The sequence below is a fragment of the Hyperolius riggenbachi genome, chromosome 11, assembly GCF_040937935.1.
Source record: "Hyperolius riggenbachi isolate aHypRig1 chromosome 11, aHypRig1.pri, whole genome shotgun sequence".
In the NCBI taxonomy this organism is placed as follows: Eukaryota; Metazoa; Chordata; class Amphibia; order Anura; family Hyperoliidae; genus Hyperolius; species Hyperolius riggenbachi.
Genome location: NC_090656.1, coordinates 244,238,320 through 244,254,149, shown reverse-complemented (window position 1 = coordinate 244,254,149; position 15,830 = coordinate 244,238,320). Strand labels below are relative to the sequence as shown.

At 51.5% G+C, this 15,830-nt stretch overlaps 1 protein-coding gene across 1 annotated transcript in view; it reads right to left on the bottom strand.

Annotated features, from left to right (window-relative positions):
• The window catches only part of TPCN2 (two pore segment channel 2), a 131,471-nt gene that overhangs the window by 57,908 nt on the left and 57,733 nt on the right, over positions 1-15,830 (bottom strand). Inside the window, exons 5-6 of the mRNA XM_068261638.1 lie at positions 6,267-6,383; positions 2,826-2,932 (exon numbers count right to left, since the gene is read on the bottom strand). Coding sequence (XP_068117739.1) covers positions 2,826-2,932; positions 6,267-6,383 — 224 coding nt within the window. The remainder of the gene's footprint in view (positions 1-2,825; positions 2,933-6,266; positions 6,384-15,830) is intronic.

Genomic DNA, 15,830 nt, shown 5'->3' with positions numbered 1-15,830 from the left:
CTGCACCCTCACATGTCCCTGCTGATCCAGAGGAAGGCACAACACCAGCCTGCTCCCTCACATATACCTGCTGATCCAGAGGAAGGCACAACATCAGCATGCACCCTCACATATCCCTGCTGATCCAAAGGAAGGCACAATTCAGCCTGCTCCCTCACATATCCCTGCTGATCCAGAGGAAGGCACAACACCAGCCTGCTCCCTCACATATCCCTGCTGATCCAAAGGAAGGCACAATTCAGCCTGCTCCCTCACATATCCCTGCTGATCCACAGGAAGGCAAAACACCAGCCTGCTCCCTCACATATCCCTGCTGATCCAGAGGAAGGCACAACACCATCCTGTACCCTCACATATCCCTGCTGATCCAGAGGAAGGCACAACACCAGCCTGCTCCCTCACATATCCCTGCTGATCCAGAGGAAGGCACAACACCGGCCTGCTCCCTCACATATCCCTGCTGATCCAGAGGAAACACAACACCAGCCTGCTCCCTCACATATCCCTGCTGATCCAGAGGAAGGCACAACACCAGCCTGCTCCCTCACATATCCCTGCTGATCCAGAGGAAACACAACACCAGCCTGCTCCCTCACATATCCCTGCTGATCCAGAGGAAGGCACAACACCAGCCTGCTCCCTCACATATCCCTGCTGATCCAGAGGAAGGTACAACACCAGCCTGCTCCCTCACATATCCCTGCTGATCCAGAGGAAGGCACAACACCAGCCTGCACCCTCACATATCCCTGCTGATCCAGAGGAAGGTACAACACTATCCTGCACCCTCACATATCCTTGCTGATCCAGAGGAAGGCACAACACCAACCTGCACCCTCACATATCCTTGCTGATCCAGAGGAAGGCACAACACCAACCTGCTCCCTCACATATCCCTGCTGATCCACAGGAAGGCACAACACCAGCCTGCACCCTCACATGCCCCTGCTGATCCAGAGGAAGGCACAACACCAGCCTGCTCCCTAACATATACCTGCTGATCCAGAGGAAGGCACAACATCAGCCTGCACCCTCACATATCCCTGCTGATCCAAAGGAAGGCACAATTCAGCCTGCTCCCTCACATATCCCTGCTGATCCAGAGGAAGGCACAACACCAGCCTGCTCCCTCACATATCCCTGCTGATCCAAAGGAAGGCACAATTCAGCCTGCTCCCTCACATATCCCTGCTGATCCACAGGAAGGCACAACACCAGCCTGCTCCCTCACATATCCCCGCTGATCCAGAGGAAGGCACAACACCAGCCTGCACCCTCACATATCCCTGCTGATCCAGAGGAAGGCACAACACCATCCTGTACCCTCACATATCCCTGCTGATCCAGAGGAAGGCACAACACCAGCCTGCTCCCTCACATATCCCTGCTGATCCAGAGGAAGGCACAACACCGGCCTGCTCCCTCACATATCCCTGCTGATCCAGAGGAAACACAACACCAGCCTGCTCCCTCACATATCCCTGCTGATCCAGAGGAAGGCACAACACCAGCCTGCTCCCTCACATATCCCTGCTGATCCAGAGGAAACACAACACCAGCCTGCTCCCTCACATATCCCTGCTGATCCAGAGGAAGGCACAACACCAGCCTGCTCCCTCACATATCCCTGCTGATCCAGAGGAAGGCACAACACCAGCCTGTTCCCTCATATATCCCTGCTGATCCAGAGGAAGGTACAACACCAGCCTGCTCCCTCACATATCCCTGCTGATGCAGAGGAAGGCACAACACCATCCTGTACCCTCACATATCCCTGCTGATCCAGAGAAAGGCACAACACCAGCCTGCTCCCTCATATATCCCTGCTGATCCAGAGGAAGGTACAACACCAGCCTGCTCCCTCACATATCCCTGCTGATCCAGAGGAAGGCACAAAAACCATTGCAAGACATGGTCCAATTAGCCCAAAAAAGGAAAAAAATTCCTTCCCGATGGCAATCAGATAAAATCCCTGGATCAACATCACTGGGCATTACCTAGTAATTGTAGCCATGGATGTCTTTCAACGCAAGGAAAGCATCCAAGCCCCCTTTAAATGCAGGTATAGAGTTTGCCATAACGAATTCCTGTGGCAATGCATTCCACATCTTAATTACTCTTACTGTAAAGAACCCTTTCCTAAATAAATGGCTAAAACGTTTTTCCTCCATGCGCAGATCATGTCCTCTAGTCCTTTGAGAAGGCCTAGGGACAAAAAGCTCACCCGCCAAGCTATTATATTGCCCTCTGATGTATTTATACATGTTAATTAGATCTCCTCTAAGGCGTCTTTTCTCTAGACTAAATAAACCCAGTTTATCTAACCTTTCTTGGTAAGCGAGACCTTCCATCCCACGTATCAATTTTGTGCTAGTCTCAGCACCTGCTCTAAAAGTGTAATATCTTTCCTGTAATATGGTGCCCAGAACTGAATTCCATATTCCAGATGTGGCCTTACTAGAGAGTTAAACAGGGGCAATATTATGCTAGCATCTCGAGTTTTTATTTCCCTTTTAATGCATCCCAAAATTTTGTTAGCTTTAGCTGCAGCGGCTTGGCATTGAGTACGATTATTTAACTTGTTGTCGATGAGTACTCCTAAGTCCTTCTCCAAGTTTGATGTCCCCAACTGTATCCCATTTATTTTGTATGGTGCTAGACCATTAGTACGTCCAAAATGCATGACTTTACATTTTTCAACATTGAATTTCATCTGCCATTTATGTGCCCATATAGCCAAGTTGTGAGTTCAGGTCCGCTTTAAGCCAGACAATAGATGTGAATGTAACACTGGTCATGTGTAGAGCACAGGTGGATTTTCTTACCTGGCCATCTCCGGTAATGTCCTCTTTATACACTTCAGAGTCTTCTTCATCAGGGAGGAGTTCTGAAGGAGGAAGAACGGCCGCAGCAGCCTCCTAACCCTTATCACCTGGGAACGGCAAACCCCAGCACACACATCAGAGCGATACACGTGCATTGTCTTAAAGAGTAACTGGTCGGCATAAAATCAAAAATCAATTCTTTATTTGTATCTGGAACAACAAGTAATAAGGATGGTAACCAGGCAATCCAAAAGCTAAAATCACTATTACTTTTCTTGTTGATAAATGATCATTCCCCAGTTTACCTGACTCTTATTTTGTGTCCGCAAAAAGGAAGTTGCAGGGCATGCTGGGTTGTCCTTTTTTGCTCCTCTATTTCCCCTCAGACTTAACTAATGCAGCCTGATTGGCTGAAGCCTCTTTCCCTACCGTTTCCCCCTCCCACACCTCTGATTGGCCAATATTTCTCATGCTGAGACAATGCACTTTCTATAGTGGAAGGCGGGTAAATCAGGCAGAGGAGAGTAAGGGAGGAAATGACATCAGGATTGGCTTAAAAATAGCCACAGTTAAAATGGGAAATGCCAAGAAGGCTTTTCTCTTTTTTTACTGTAGAAAAATCACTAAAATCAAAACATGGACAATGCAATACATGTGTTATGTAAGTAGAGCAAGTATTTATCTAGAGCAAGCAAGTTTTTTTTCCTGAGATAGTATGGCTGACAGCTCCTCTTTAAAGGACTGGTGCGAAGTGATAAGAAAAATACACACACACACACACTACACACACCCTACACACACACACACCCTACACACACACACACCCTACACACACACACCCTACACACCCTACACACACACACACACCCTACACACACACACTACACACACTACACACACACACACACACACACACACACACACACACACACACACACACACACACACACACACACACACACACACACACACACACACACACACACACACACACACACACACACACACCCTACACACACACACACCCTACACACACACACCCTACACACACACACCCTACACACACACACCCTACACACACACACCCTACACACACACACCATACACACACACACACCCTACACACACACACACACACACACACACACACACACACACACACACACACACACACACACCCTACACACACACACCCTACACACACACACCCTACACACACACACACCCTACACACACACACACCCTACACACACACACACACACCATACACACACACCCACCCTACACACACCCACCCTACACACACACACCCTACACACACCCACCCTACACACACACACCCTACACACACCCACCCTACACACACACACCCTACACACACACACCCTACACACACACACCCTACACACACACACACACCCTACACACACACCCTACACACACACACCCTACACACACACACCCTACACACACACACCCTACACACACACACCCTACACACACACACCCTACACACACACCCTACACACACCCTACACACACACACCCTACACACACACCCTACACACACCCTACACACACCCTACACACTACACACACCCTACACACTACACACACCCTACACACTACACACACCCTACACACTACACACACCCTACACACACACACACCCTACACACACACACACCCTACACACACACACCCTACACACACACACCCTACACACACACACCCTACACACACACACCCTACACACACACACCCTACACACACACACTACACACACCCTACACACACACCCTACACACACCCTACACACTACACACACCCTACACACTACACACACCCTACACACTACACACACCCTACACACTACACACACCCTACACACTACACACACCCTACACACACACACACCCTACACACACACACCCTACACACACACACACCCTACACACACACACACCCTACACACACACACCCACCCTACACACACACACCCTACACACTACACACACCCTACACACACACACACCCTACACACACACACCCTACACACACACACACCCTACACACACACACACCCTACACACACACACCCTACACACACACACCCTACACACACACACCCTACACACACACACCCTACACACACACACCCTACACACACACACCCTACACACACACACCCTACACACACACACCCTACACACACACACCCTACACACACACCCTACACACACGAGATCTATTTACCTGGGGTTTCTTCCAGTGCCTGGCAGCCCATTTCTCTCGCTACGGTGTCCCGGGATCCCCTTCGTTGCGGATGCCGACCTCGCCAAATCGGCATCCACTGAGCCTGTGTAGAACACTCCAGGCCACGTGAGTGTGATTGCGAGCGGCGCAGCCAAACGCTTGCGCAGAAGATGCTGACCCTGGCGAGGTTGGCATCTGCAGCGGAATAGATCCCGGGACACCGGAGCTGTGGTTAAAGACAGATAGGCTGCCAGGGGCTGTAGGAAGCCCCGAGTAAGTAGAGTTTTGTTTTTCCTCACCTTGCACCTGTCCTTTAAGGTTGTGACGCATTACTCAATATTGCGGTCCGATTAACCTTCCAATTCAATATTTTTACTAAAGTGAAAGAATCGGTGCAGCTACATGGCCCCTCGATCAAAGTTTTGATCCATTTTCAATTCATTTTGAGCTGAAATTGGTCAATAGGATCGATCGGGAATGCTGTCAATATCTCAGATGGAAGAGATCGATCAGGGGTGCAGCAGTAATGGCTTTTGATATTGTGACGACCAACAGACCCCCAGCCGGTGTCCCCCCCAAGTGTATGTGTCTATCTCTCCCCCCAACCCTATGACACCATGTCACAGCATGCCACAGACAGAGGCGGAATCCACAGTGACAATCGCTGCACACTATGTCACAGCATGCCACAGACAGAGGAGGAATGGAGGAATACACAGTGACAATCGCTGCACACTGTCACTGCATGACAGTTTGAGGGGAGCATAAATGAACTATAAATCTAAAAATCTCCTTGTACTGCTAACCCACTGTACTCCTACCCCACCCCATCCCATGTCCCCCATTCCCCCTGCTTTGGCAATGCCTGTATGAATCTTCGGTTCTGTCATTGACATGGGAGAATCCTGGCTAGGGTCAGTGTCTATTCAGTAAGGAGTTCAAGGCAAGACTACCTAACACTGCAGGGTGGCCTCTTGAGCACGTCCCAGTGGCTGCAGCTCTTGAGCGCTTTGAGTGCAGCAGTAAAAAAGCGCTATACAAATGTTAGGATTATTATTACTATTATCTTGGCCATGCCCATAAAGCTATCTTTGATTCGATTGCAGAGATCGCTGGTCGGAGGACAGCAGGGTGCCCATGTCTGTGCCAGATAGGAAATCATAAAAAGACTCGCAGAAACATTACCTCTCTACACACGAAGCACAACGATACCGTCCAATCCACTACGGAGACCGATATTGCCAAGATGTAGCACAGCAACCACTTGTTCTTCACAAACTCATTCCAGCCAATCAGATAGCTCTTAAGAAAAAAAATTAGATTACATAAAATGCTGCCAGCAGTTGTACCTAATATGTTACATTAACTTCAGTGAATAATCTGGAGTGAGAAGGATATCATTTACTGGCTGGCTCACTGACTGCAAATGGAAACTTTTTAACCCCCTTCAAGTCTCTTAAGGGGCCCATACACTGGTCAATTTCAGCCATCGATCGATCGATCCTATGAAATCGATCAATCAGAAATCAATTCTATCAAATCTTTAGAACGATTTGCGGCTGATTTCGATCGATTTGATCTATCTGACAGGATGGAAAATCTAGGTCGATCGGCTGCTGGCTGCAGATCGATGGCCCATAGAGCTGCATTGGATCTAATGGTCCAATAATGCATTTAGATAGATTTCCAATAGATTTCATCCTGAAATCTATTGGAAATCTGTTCCTAGTGTGTGGCACACATCAGATAGATTCCTGTCAGATTCCGCTTGACAGGCATCTGACAGAAATCTATCTGATGGTCGAATCTGCTGCAAATCTATTAGTGTATGGCCACCTTAAGTTAGCTAAACATTAACTTAAAGCACACTTGAAGTTAGAGGGATACGGAGGATGCCATATCTATTCCCTTTCAAACAATGCAAGTTGCCTAGCTGTCCTGCTTTTATTATACTCAAAAGCAAGGTTGTGAAATCGGTAAAAAAATCATCTGCCTCCACTGGTACCTATTTTGTCCTATTAACCTGTTGTTGTTGTTTATAAAACACTTGTTTTCCTTTCTTTAGTCCCCATCTGATTGTTTTCTCACTTTATGCTTCTACAATAAAAACGTTTGAAACTAAAAGTCATCTGACTCCGACTCCTCAGTTTATGAAACCACCAACTCCGACTCCAGGAACCGGAAATTACCCAGACTCCACAGCCCTGCTCAAGATGTACGGTATACTAGTGCCTGGCTTGACACATTTTGGTAAGTTACAGGCAAACATTTTATGAAAATTAAATTAAACGGGCAGCGCGGTGGTGAAGTGATTAGCACTCTTGCTTTTCAGCACTGGGTTTACATGTTCTCCCCGTATCTGTACGGGTTTCCTCCAGGGCACTCCAGTTTCCTCCCACATCCCAAAAATATACAAATAAGTAGGGTCTCCTAAATTGTCCCTAGACTAAGATACATACACTACACAATACATACTGTGCATAGACATATGACTATGATAGAATTAAATTGTAAACTCGTCTGAGGGAGAGTTATGGTGCCCCATACATGGTACAATCTTTTTCATCCAATCTTACCATTTCTATGTAGTATAAGGGTAAATTAAGTGAATATACTGAAAGGATAATTTAAGCAGCTCCCTTATATTACATAGAAATAGTAAGATTGGATGAAAAAAAAATTGTAACATCTATGTCACCATTAGTGACAGGATTATATATACTCTGTAAAGCACTGGGGAAGAGGACGGCTGCCATATAGATTTCCTTTTAAACAATACCAGTTGCCTGGCTGTCCTGCTTATATTATACTCAGACTGTATACTACACCCTTGCTGGACACATTTTAGCAAGTTAGAGGCCAAAATTGAATGAAAATTACTTGAATTCAGCAAAAAACTGATTACCAGGGAAGTTACGGTAAAAGAACGCCAATGTCGGCTTACTTTCACAAAAACCACCGATCGTTTTTTCAGACTTTACTTCAACTATTGCATAAAAGGACAGAACGCATTTCACAGCTCAGGGCCGCTTGTGCAGGGCAATAAAGTGCTGTATTATCATCATACTGCACTTTATTCACCCGATGAAGCAGCTCTTAGCCACAAAACGCATAGACTGTACAATAGTAGAAAAACTGATCAACACTTACCTTCCTTTTAAAGTAGTAGTAGTAGTAGTAGTAGTAGTAGTAGTAGTAGTAGTAGTAGTAGTAGTAGTAGTAGTAGTAGTAGTAGTAGTAGTAGTAGTAGTAGTAGTAGTAGTAGTAGTAGTAGTAGTAGTAGTAGTAGTAGTAGTAGTAGTAGTAGTAGTAGTGTTTCTATACTGAATTTTATATCTGCCAGAATTTAGGAGTAAATATATAGGCTTGGTCTACAGGCGTCTGTATAAAGGTGGCCATTAACGATACAATTTTTCTTTCCGATTCGATCTTCTGATACTTTTTTTATGATTGAATTGTAGAGAAAACCGCTGTGTGTGGCACAAATTGCTGTGAAACTTCTTTGGTCAATTGGAAAAGGAAAAATAATCCGAAAGTTGGGTTTTATGATCACAATGGAACGTAAGACCACTTTATATCGTTCAGATAATGGTAACAATCAATAATTTCCTTACTTTCAATCACTCAAATCATGTCAAAGGATCAAATCTGAAGGAGAAATTTTAACATTAATGGGCACCTTTACAGAGATCTACAGAAATAACTGGTAACACTGTCTAGCATTACCATTGTACCAGGACTTGCCCGGTAATAACAGCTCATTCTTTCCACAAGTGGCGTGCCTGTGACTCAGCTTAGAAGTGGTACAAACTTTTATACTTGATCAGCAGTTTTGTGAGGAAAAAGGGATGAAGGCAAAGCTGAAAAAAGGGAAACTGCAGTCACACGACTCTGAATGCCACTCTAAGCAACTCTGTAGTGGTTACAAACCAAAATGCAATGGCATACTTCGGGGTTTCTCTTCCCAGAATGAAAAAAACCACATCCTTATGTACGATACTATCACAGCCCAGTCATCTTCTCATGGGACAACACTGCAGATGTGACGCTGTGATACAATGTAAAGCAGTCAGTGTACAGCTTGTAAACACAGTGTAACATTGTATGATATCTTCTCATGGGACATTACTGCAGATGTGACGCTGTGATACAATGTAAAGCAGTCAGTGTACAGCTTGTAAACACAGTGTAACATTGTATGATATCTTCTCATGGGACATTACTGCAGATGTGACGCTGTGATACAATGTAAAGCAGTCAGTGTACAGCTTGCATAACAGTGTAAATATTGTATGATATCTTCTCATGGGACATTACTGCAGATGTGACGCTGTGATACAATGTAAAGCAGTCAGTGTACAGCTTGCATAACAGTGTAAATATTGTATGATATCTTCTCATGGGACATTACTGCAGATGTGACGCTGTGATACAATGTAAAGCAGTCAGTGTACAGCTTGCATAACAGTGTAAATATTGTATGATATCTTCTCATGGGACGGCACTGCAGATGTGACGCTGTGATACAATGTAAAGCAGTCAGTGTGCAGCTTGTATAACAGTGTAATATTGTATGATATCTTCTCATGGGACAGCACTGCAGATGTGACGCTGTCATACAATGTAAAGCAGTCAGTGTACAGCTTGTATAACAGTGTAAATATTGTATGATATCTTCTCATGGGACAACACTGCAGATGTGACGCTGTGATACAATGTAAAGCAGTCAGTGTGCAGCTTGTATAACAGTGTAATATTGTATGATATCTTCTCATGGGACAGCACTGCAGATGTGACGCTGTCATACAATGTAAAGCAGTCAGTGTACAGCTTGTATAACAGTGTAAATATTGTATGATATCTTCTCATGGGACAACACTGCAGATGTGACACTGTGATACAATGTAAAGCAGTCAGTGTACAGCTTGTATAACAGTGTAATATTGTATGATATTTTCTCATGGGATGGCACTGCAGATGTGACACTGTGATACAATGTAAAGCAGTCAGTGTACAGCTTGTATAACAGTGTAATATTGACACAGAGGCATGTCATTGTGCAGAGTCCGGGGGGGACTGGCGCCAGCAGCAGAAGGACACAGAGGCATGTCATTGTGCAGAGCCCGGAGGGACTCGCGGCAGCAGCAGAAGGACACAGAGGCATGTCATTGTGCAGAGCCCGGAGGGACTGGCGGCAGCAGCAGAAGGACACAGAGGCATGTCATTGTGCAGAGCCAGGGGGGACTGGTGGCAGCAGCAGAAGGACACAGAGGCATGTCATTGTGCAGAGCCCGGGGGGACTGGCAGCAGCAGCAGGACACAGAGGCATGTCATTGTGCAGAGCCCGGAGGGACTGGCGCCAGCAGCAGAAGGACACAGAGGCATGTCATTGTGCAGAGCCCGGGGGGACTGGCAGCAGCAGCAGAAGGACACAGAGGCATGTCATTGTGCAGAGCCCGGGGGACTGGCAGCAGCAGAAGGACACAGAGGCATGTCATTGTGCAGAGCCCGGGGGGACTGGCAGCAGCAGCAGCAGGACACAGAGGCATGTCATTGTGCAGAGCCTGGGGGGACTGGAGGCAGCAGCAGAAGGACACAGAGGCATGTCATTGTGCAGAGCCCGGGGGGACTGGAGGCAGCAGCAGAAGGACACAGAGGCATGTCATTGTGCAGAGCCCGGAGGGACTGGCGCCAGCAGAAGAAGGACACAGAGGCATGTCATTGTGCAGAGCCCGAGGGGACTGGCAACAGCAGCAGAAGGACACAGAGGCATGTCATTGTGCAGAGCCAGGGGAGACTGGCAGCAGCAGAAGGACACAGAGGCATGTCATTGTGCAGAGCCCGGGTGGACTGGCAGCGACAGCAGGACACAGAGGCATGTCATTGTGCAGAGTCCGGGGGGACTGGCAGCGACAGCAGGACACAGAGGCATGTCATTGTGCAGAGCCCGGAGGGACTGGCGCCAGCAGCAGAAGGACACAGAGGCATGTCATTGTGCAGAGCCCGGGGGGACTGGTGGCAGCAGCAGAAGGACACAGAGGCATGTCATTGTGCAGAGTCCGGGGGGACTGGCAGCGACAGCAGGACACAGAGGCATGTCATTGTGCAGAGTCCGGGGGGACTGGCAGCGACAGCAGGACACAGAGGCATGTCATTGTGCAGAGCCCGGAGGGACTGGCGCCAGCAGCAGAAGGACACAGAGGCATGTCATTGTGCAGAGCCCGGGGGGACTGGTGGCAGCAGCAGAAGGACACAGAGGCATGTCATTGTGCAGAGCCCGGGGGGACTGGCAGCGACAGCAGGACACAGAGGCATGTCATTGTGCAGAGTCCGGGGGGACTGGCAGCGACAGCAGGACACAGAGGCATGTCATTGTGCAGAGCCCGGGAGGACTGGCAGCGACAGCAGGACACAGAGGCATGTCATTGTGCAGAGCCCGGGGGGACTGGCAGCGACAGCAGGACACAGAGGCATGTCATTGTGCAGAGCCCGGGGGGACTGGCAGCAGCAGCAGAAGGACACAGAGGCATGTCATTGTGCAGAGCCCGGGGGGACTGGCAGCAGCAGCAGCAGGACACAGAGGCACATCATTGTGCAGAGCCCAGGGGGACTGGCGCCAGCAGCAGAAGGACACAGAGGCATGTCATTGTGCAGAGCCAGGGGGGACTGGCAGCGACAGCAGGACACAGAGGCATGTCATTGTGCAGAGTCCGGGGGGACTGGCAGCGACAGCAGGACACAGAGGCATGTCATTGTGCAGAGTCCGGGGGGACTGGCAGCGACAGCAGGACACAGAGGCATGTCATTGTGCAGAGCCCGGGGGGACTGGCAGCAGCAGCAGCAGGACACAGAGGCATGTCATTGTGCAGAGCCCGGGGGGACTGGCAGCGACAGCAGGACACAGAGGCATGTCATTGTGCAGAGCCCGGGAGGACTGGCAGCGACAGCAGGACACAGAGGCATGTCATTGTGCAGAGCCCGGAGGGACTGGCGCCAGCAGCAGAAGGACACAGAGGCATGTCATTGTGCAGAGCCAGGGGGGACTGGTGGCAGCAGCAGAAGGACACAGAGGCATGTCATTGTGCAGAGCCCGGGGGGACTGGCAGCAGCAGCAGAAGGACACAGAGGCATGTCATTGTGCAGAGCCCGGAGGGACTGGCGCCAGCAGCAGAAGGACACAGAGGCATGTCATTGTGCAGAGCCTGGGGGGACTGGCGCCAGCAGCAGAAGGACACAGAGGCATGTCATTGTGCAGAGCCCGGGGGGACTGGCAGCAGCAGAACGACACAGAGGCATGTCATTGTGCAGAGCCCGGAGGGACAGGCAGCGACAGCAGGACACAGAGGCATGTCATTGTGCAGAGTCCGGGGGGACTGGCAGCGACAGCAGGACACAGAGGCATGTCATTGTGCAGAGTCCGGGGGGACTGGCAGCAGCAGAACGACACAGAGGCATGTCATTGTGCAGAGCCCGGAGGGACAGGCAGCGACAGCAGGACACAGAGGCATGTCATTGTGCAGAGCCCGGGGGGACTGGCAGCAGCAGCAGAAGGACACAGAGGCATGTCATTGTGCAGAGCCCGGGGGACTGGCAGCAGCAGAAGGACACAGAGGCATGTCATTGTGCAGAGTCCGGGGGGACTGGCAGCAGCAGCAGGACACAGAGGCATGTCATTGTGCAGAGCCCGGGGGGACAGGCAGCGACAGCAGGACACAGAGGCATGTCATTGTGCAGAGCCCGGAGGGACTGGCGCCAGCAGCAGAAGGACACAGAGGCATGTCATTGTGCAGAGTCCGGGGGGACTGGCAGCAGCAGAACGACACAGAGGCATGTCATTGTGCAGAGCCCGGAGGGACAGGCAGCAGCAGCAGGACACAGAGGCATGTCATTGTGCAGAGTCCGGGGGGACTGGCAGCGACAGCAGGACACAGAGGCATGTCATTGTGCAGAGCCCGGAGGGACTGGCGCCAGCAGCAGAAGGACACAGAGGCATGTCATTGTGCAGAGTCCGGGGGGACTGGCAGCAGCAGAACGACACAGAGGCATGTCATTGTGCAGAGCCCGGAGGGACAGGCAGCGACAGCAGGACACAGAGGCATGTCATTGTGCAGAGCCCGGGGGGACTGGCAGCAGCAGCAGAAGGACACAGAGGCATGTCATTGTGCAGAGCCTGGGGGGACTGGCAGCAGCAGCAGAAGGACACAGAGGCATGTCATTGTGCAGAGCCCGGGGGACTGGCAGCAGCAGAAGGACACAGAGGCATGTCATTGTGCAGAGTCCGGGGGGACTGGCAGCAGCAGCAGGACACAGAGGCATGTCATTGTGCAGAGCCCGGGGGGACAGGCAGCGACAGCAGGACACAGAGGCATGTCATTGTGCAGAGCCCGGGGGGACTGGCAGCAGCAGCAGAAGGACACAGAGGCATGTCATTGTGCAGAGCCTGGGGGGACTGGCAGCAGCAGCAGAAGGACACAGAGGCATGTCATTGTGCAGAGCCCGGGGGACTGGCAGCAGCAGAAGGACACAGAGGCATGTCATTGTGCAGAGTCCGGGGGGACTGGCAGCAGCAGCAGGACACAGAGGCATGTCATTGTGCAGAGCCGGGGACTGGCAGCAGCAGAACGACACAGAGGCATGTCATTGTGCAGAGCCCGGAGGGACAGGCAGCGACAGCAGGACACAGAGGCATGTCATTGTGCAGAGCCCGGGGGGACTGGCAGCAGCAGCAGAAGGACACAGAGGCATGTCATTGTGCAGAGCCTGGGGGGACTGGCAGCAGCAGCAGAAGGACACAGAGGCATGTCATTGTGCAGAGCCCGGGGGACTGGCAGCAGCAGAAGGACACAGAGGCATGTCATTGTGCAGAGTCCGGGGGGACTGGCAGCAGCAGCAGGACACAGAGGCATGTCATTGTGCAGAGCCCGGGGGGACAGGCAGCGACAGCAGGACACAGAGGCATGTCATTGTGCAGAGCCCGGGGGGACTGGCAGCAGCAGCAGAAGGACACAGAGGCATGTCATTGTGCAGAGCCTGGGGGGACTGGCAGCAGCAGCAGAAGGACACAGAGGCATGTCATTGTGCAGAGCCCGGGGGACTGGCAGCAGCAGAAGGACACAGAGGCATGTCATTGTGCAGAGTCCGGGGGGACTGGCAGCAGCAGCAGGACACAGAGGCATGTCATTGTGCAGAGCCCGGGAGGACTGGCAGCGACAGCAGGACACAGAGGCATGTCATTGTGCAGAGCCCGGAGGGACTGGCGCCAGCAGCAGAAGGACACAGAGGCATGTCATTGTGCAGAGCCAGGGGGGACTGGTGGCAGCAGCAGAAGGACACAGAGGCATGTCATTGTGCAGAGCCCGGGGGGACTGGCAGCAGCAGCAGAAGGACACAGAGGCATGTCATTGTGCAGAGCCCGGAGGGACTGGCGCCAGCAGCAGAAGGACACAGAGGCATGTCATTGTGCAGAGCCCGGGGGGACTGGCAGCAGCAGAACGACACAGAGGCATGTCATTGTGCAGAGCCCGGAGGGACAGGCAGCGACAGCAGGACACAGAGGCATGTCATTGTGCAGAGTCCGGGGGGACTGGCAGCGACAGCAGGACACAGAGGCATGTCATTGTGCAGAGTCCGGGGGGACTGGCAGCAGCAGAACGACACAGAGGCATGTCATTGTGCAGAGCCCGGAGGGACAGGCAGCGACAGCAGGACACAGAGGCATGTCATTGTGCAGAGCCCGGGGGGACTGGCAGCAGCAGCAGAAGGACACAGAGGCATGTCATTGTGCAGAGCCCGGGGGGACTGGCGGCAGCAGCAGCAGCAGGACACAGAGGCATGTCATTGTGCAGAGCCCGGGGGACTGGCAGCAGCAGAAGGACACAGAGGCATGTCATTGTGCAGAGTCCGGGGGGACTGGCAGCAGCAGCAGGACACAGAGGCATGTCATTGTGCAGAGCCCGGGGGGACAGGCAGCGACAGCAGGACACAGAGGCATGTCATTGTGCAGAGTCCGGGGGGACTGGCAGCAGCAGAACGACACAGAGGCATGTCATTGTGCAGAGCCCGGAGGGACAGGCAGCGACAGCAGGACACAGAGGCATGTCATTGTGCAGAGCCCGGGGGGACTGGCAGCGACAGCAGGACACAGAGGCATGTCATTGTGCAGAGCCCGGGAGGACTGGCAGCGACAGCAGGACACAGAGGCATGTCATTGTGCAGAGCCCGGGGGGACTGGCAGCAGCAGCAGAAGGACACAGAGGCATGTCATTGTGCAGAGCCTGGGGGGACTGGCAGCAGCAGCAGAAGGACACAGAGGCATGTCATTGTGCAGAGCCCGGGGGACTGGCAGCAGCAGAAGGACACAGAGGCATGTCATTGTGCAGAGTCCGGGGGGACTGGCAGCAGCAGCAGGACACAGAGGCATGTCATTGTGCAGAGCCCGGGGGGACTGGCGGCAGCAGCAGGACACAGAGGCATGTCATTGTGCAGAGCCCGGGGGGACTGGCAGCGACAGCAGGACACAGAGGCATGTTATTGTGCAGAGCCCGGGGGGACTGGTGGCAGCAGAAGGACACAGAGGCATGTCATTGTGCAGAGCCCGGGGGGACAGGCAGCGACAGCAGGACACAGAGGCATGTCATTGTGCAGAGCCCGGGGGGACTGGCAGCAGCAGCAGAAGGACACAGAGGCATGTCATTGTGCAGAGCCTGGGGGGACTGGCAGCAGCAGCAGAAGGACACAGAGGCATGTCAT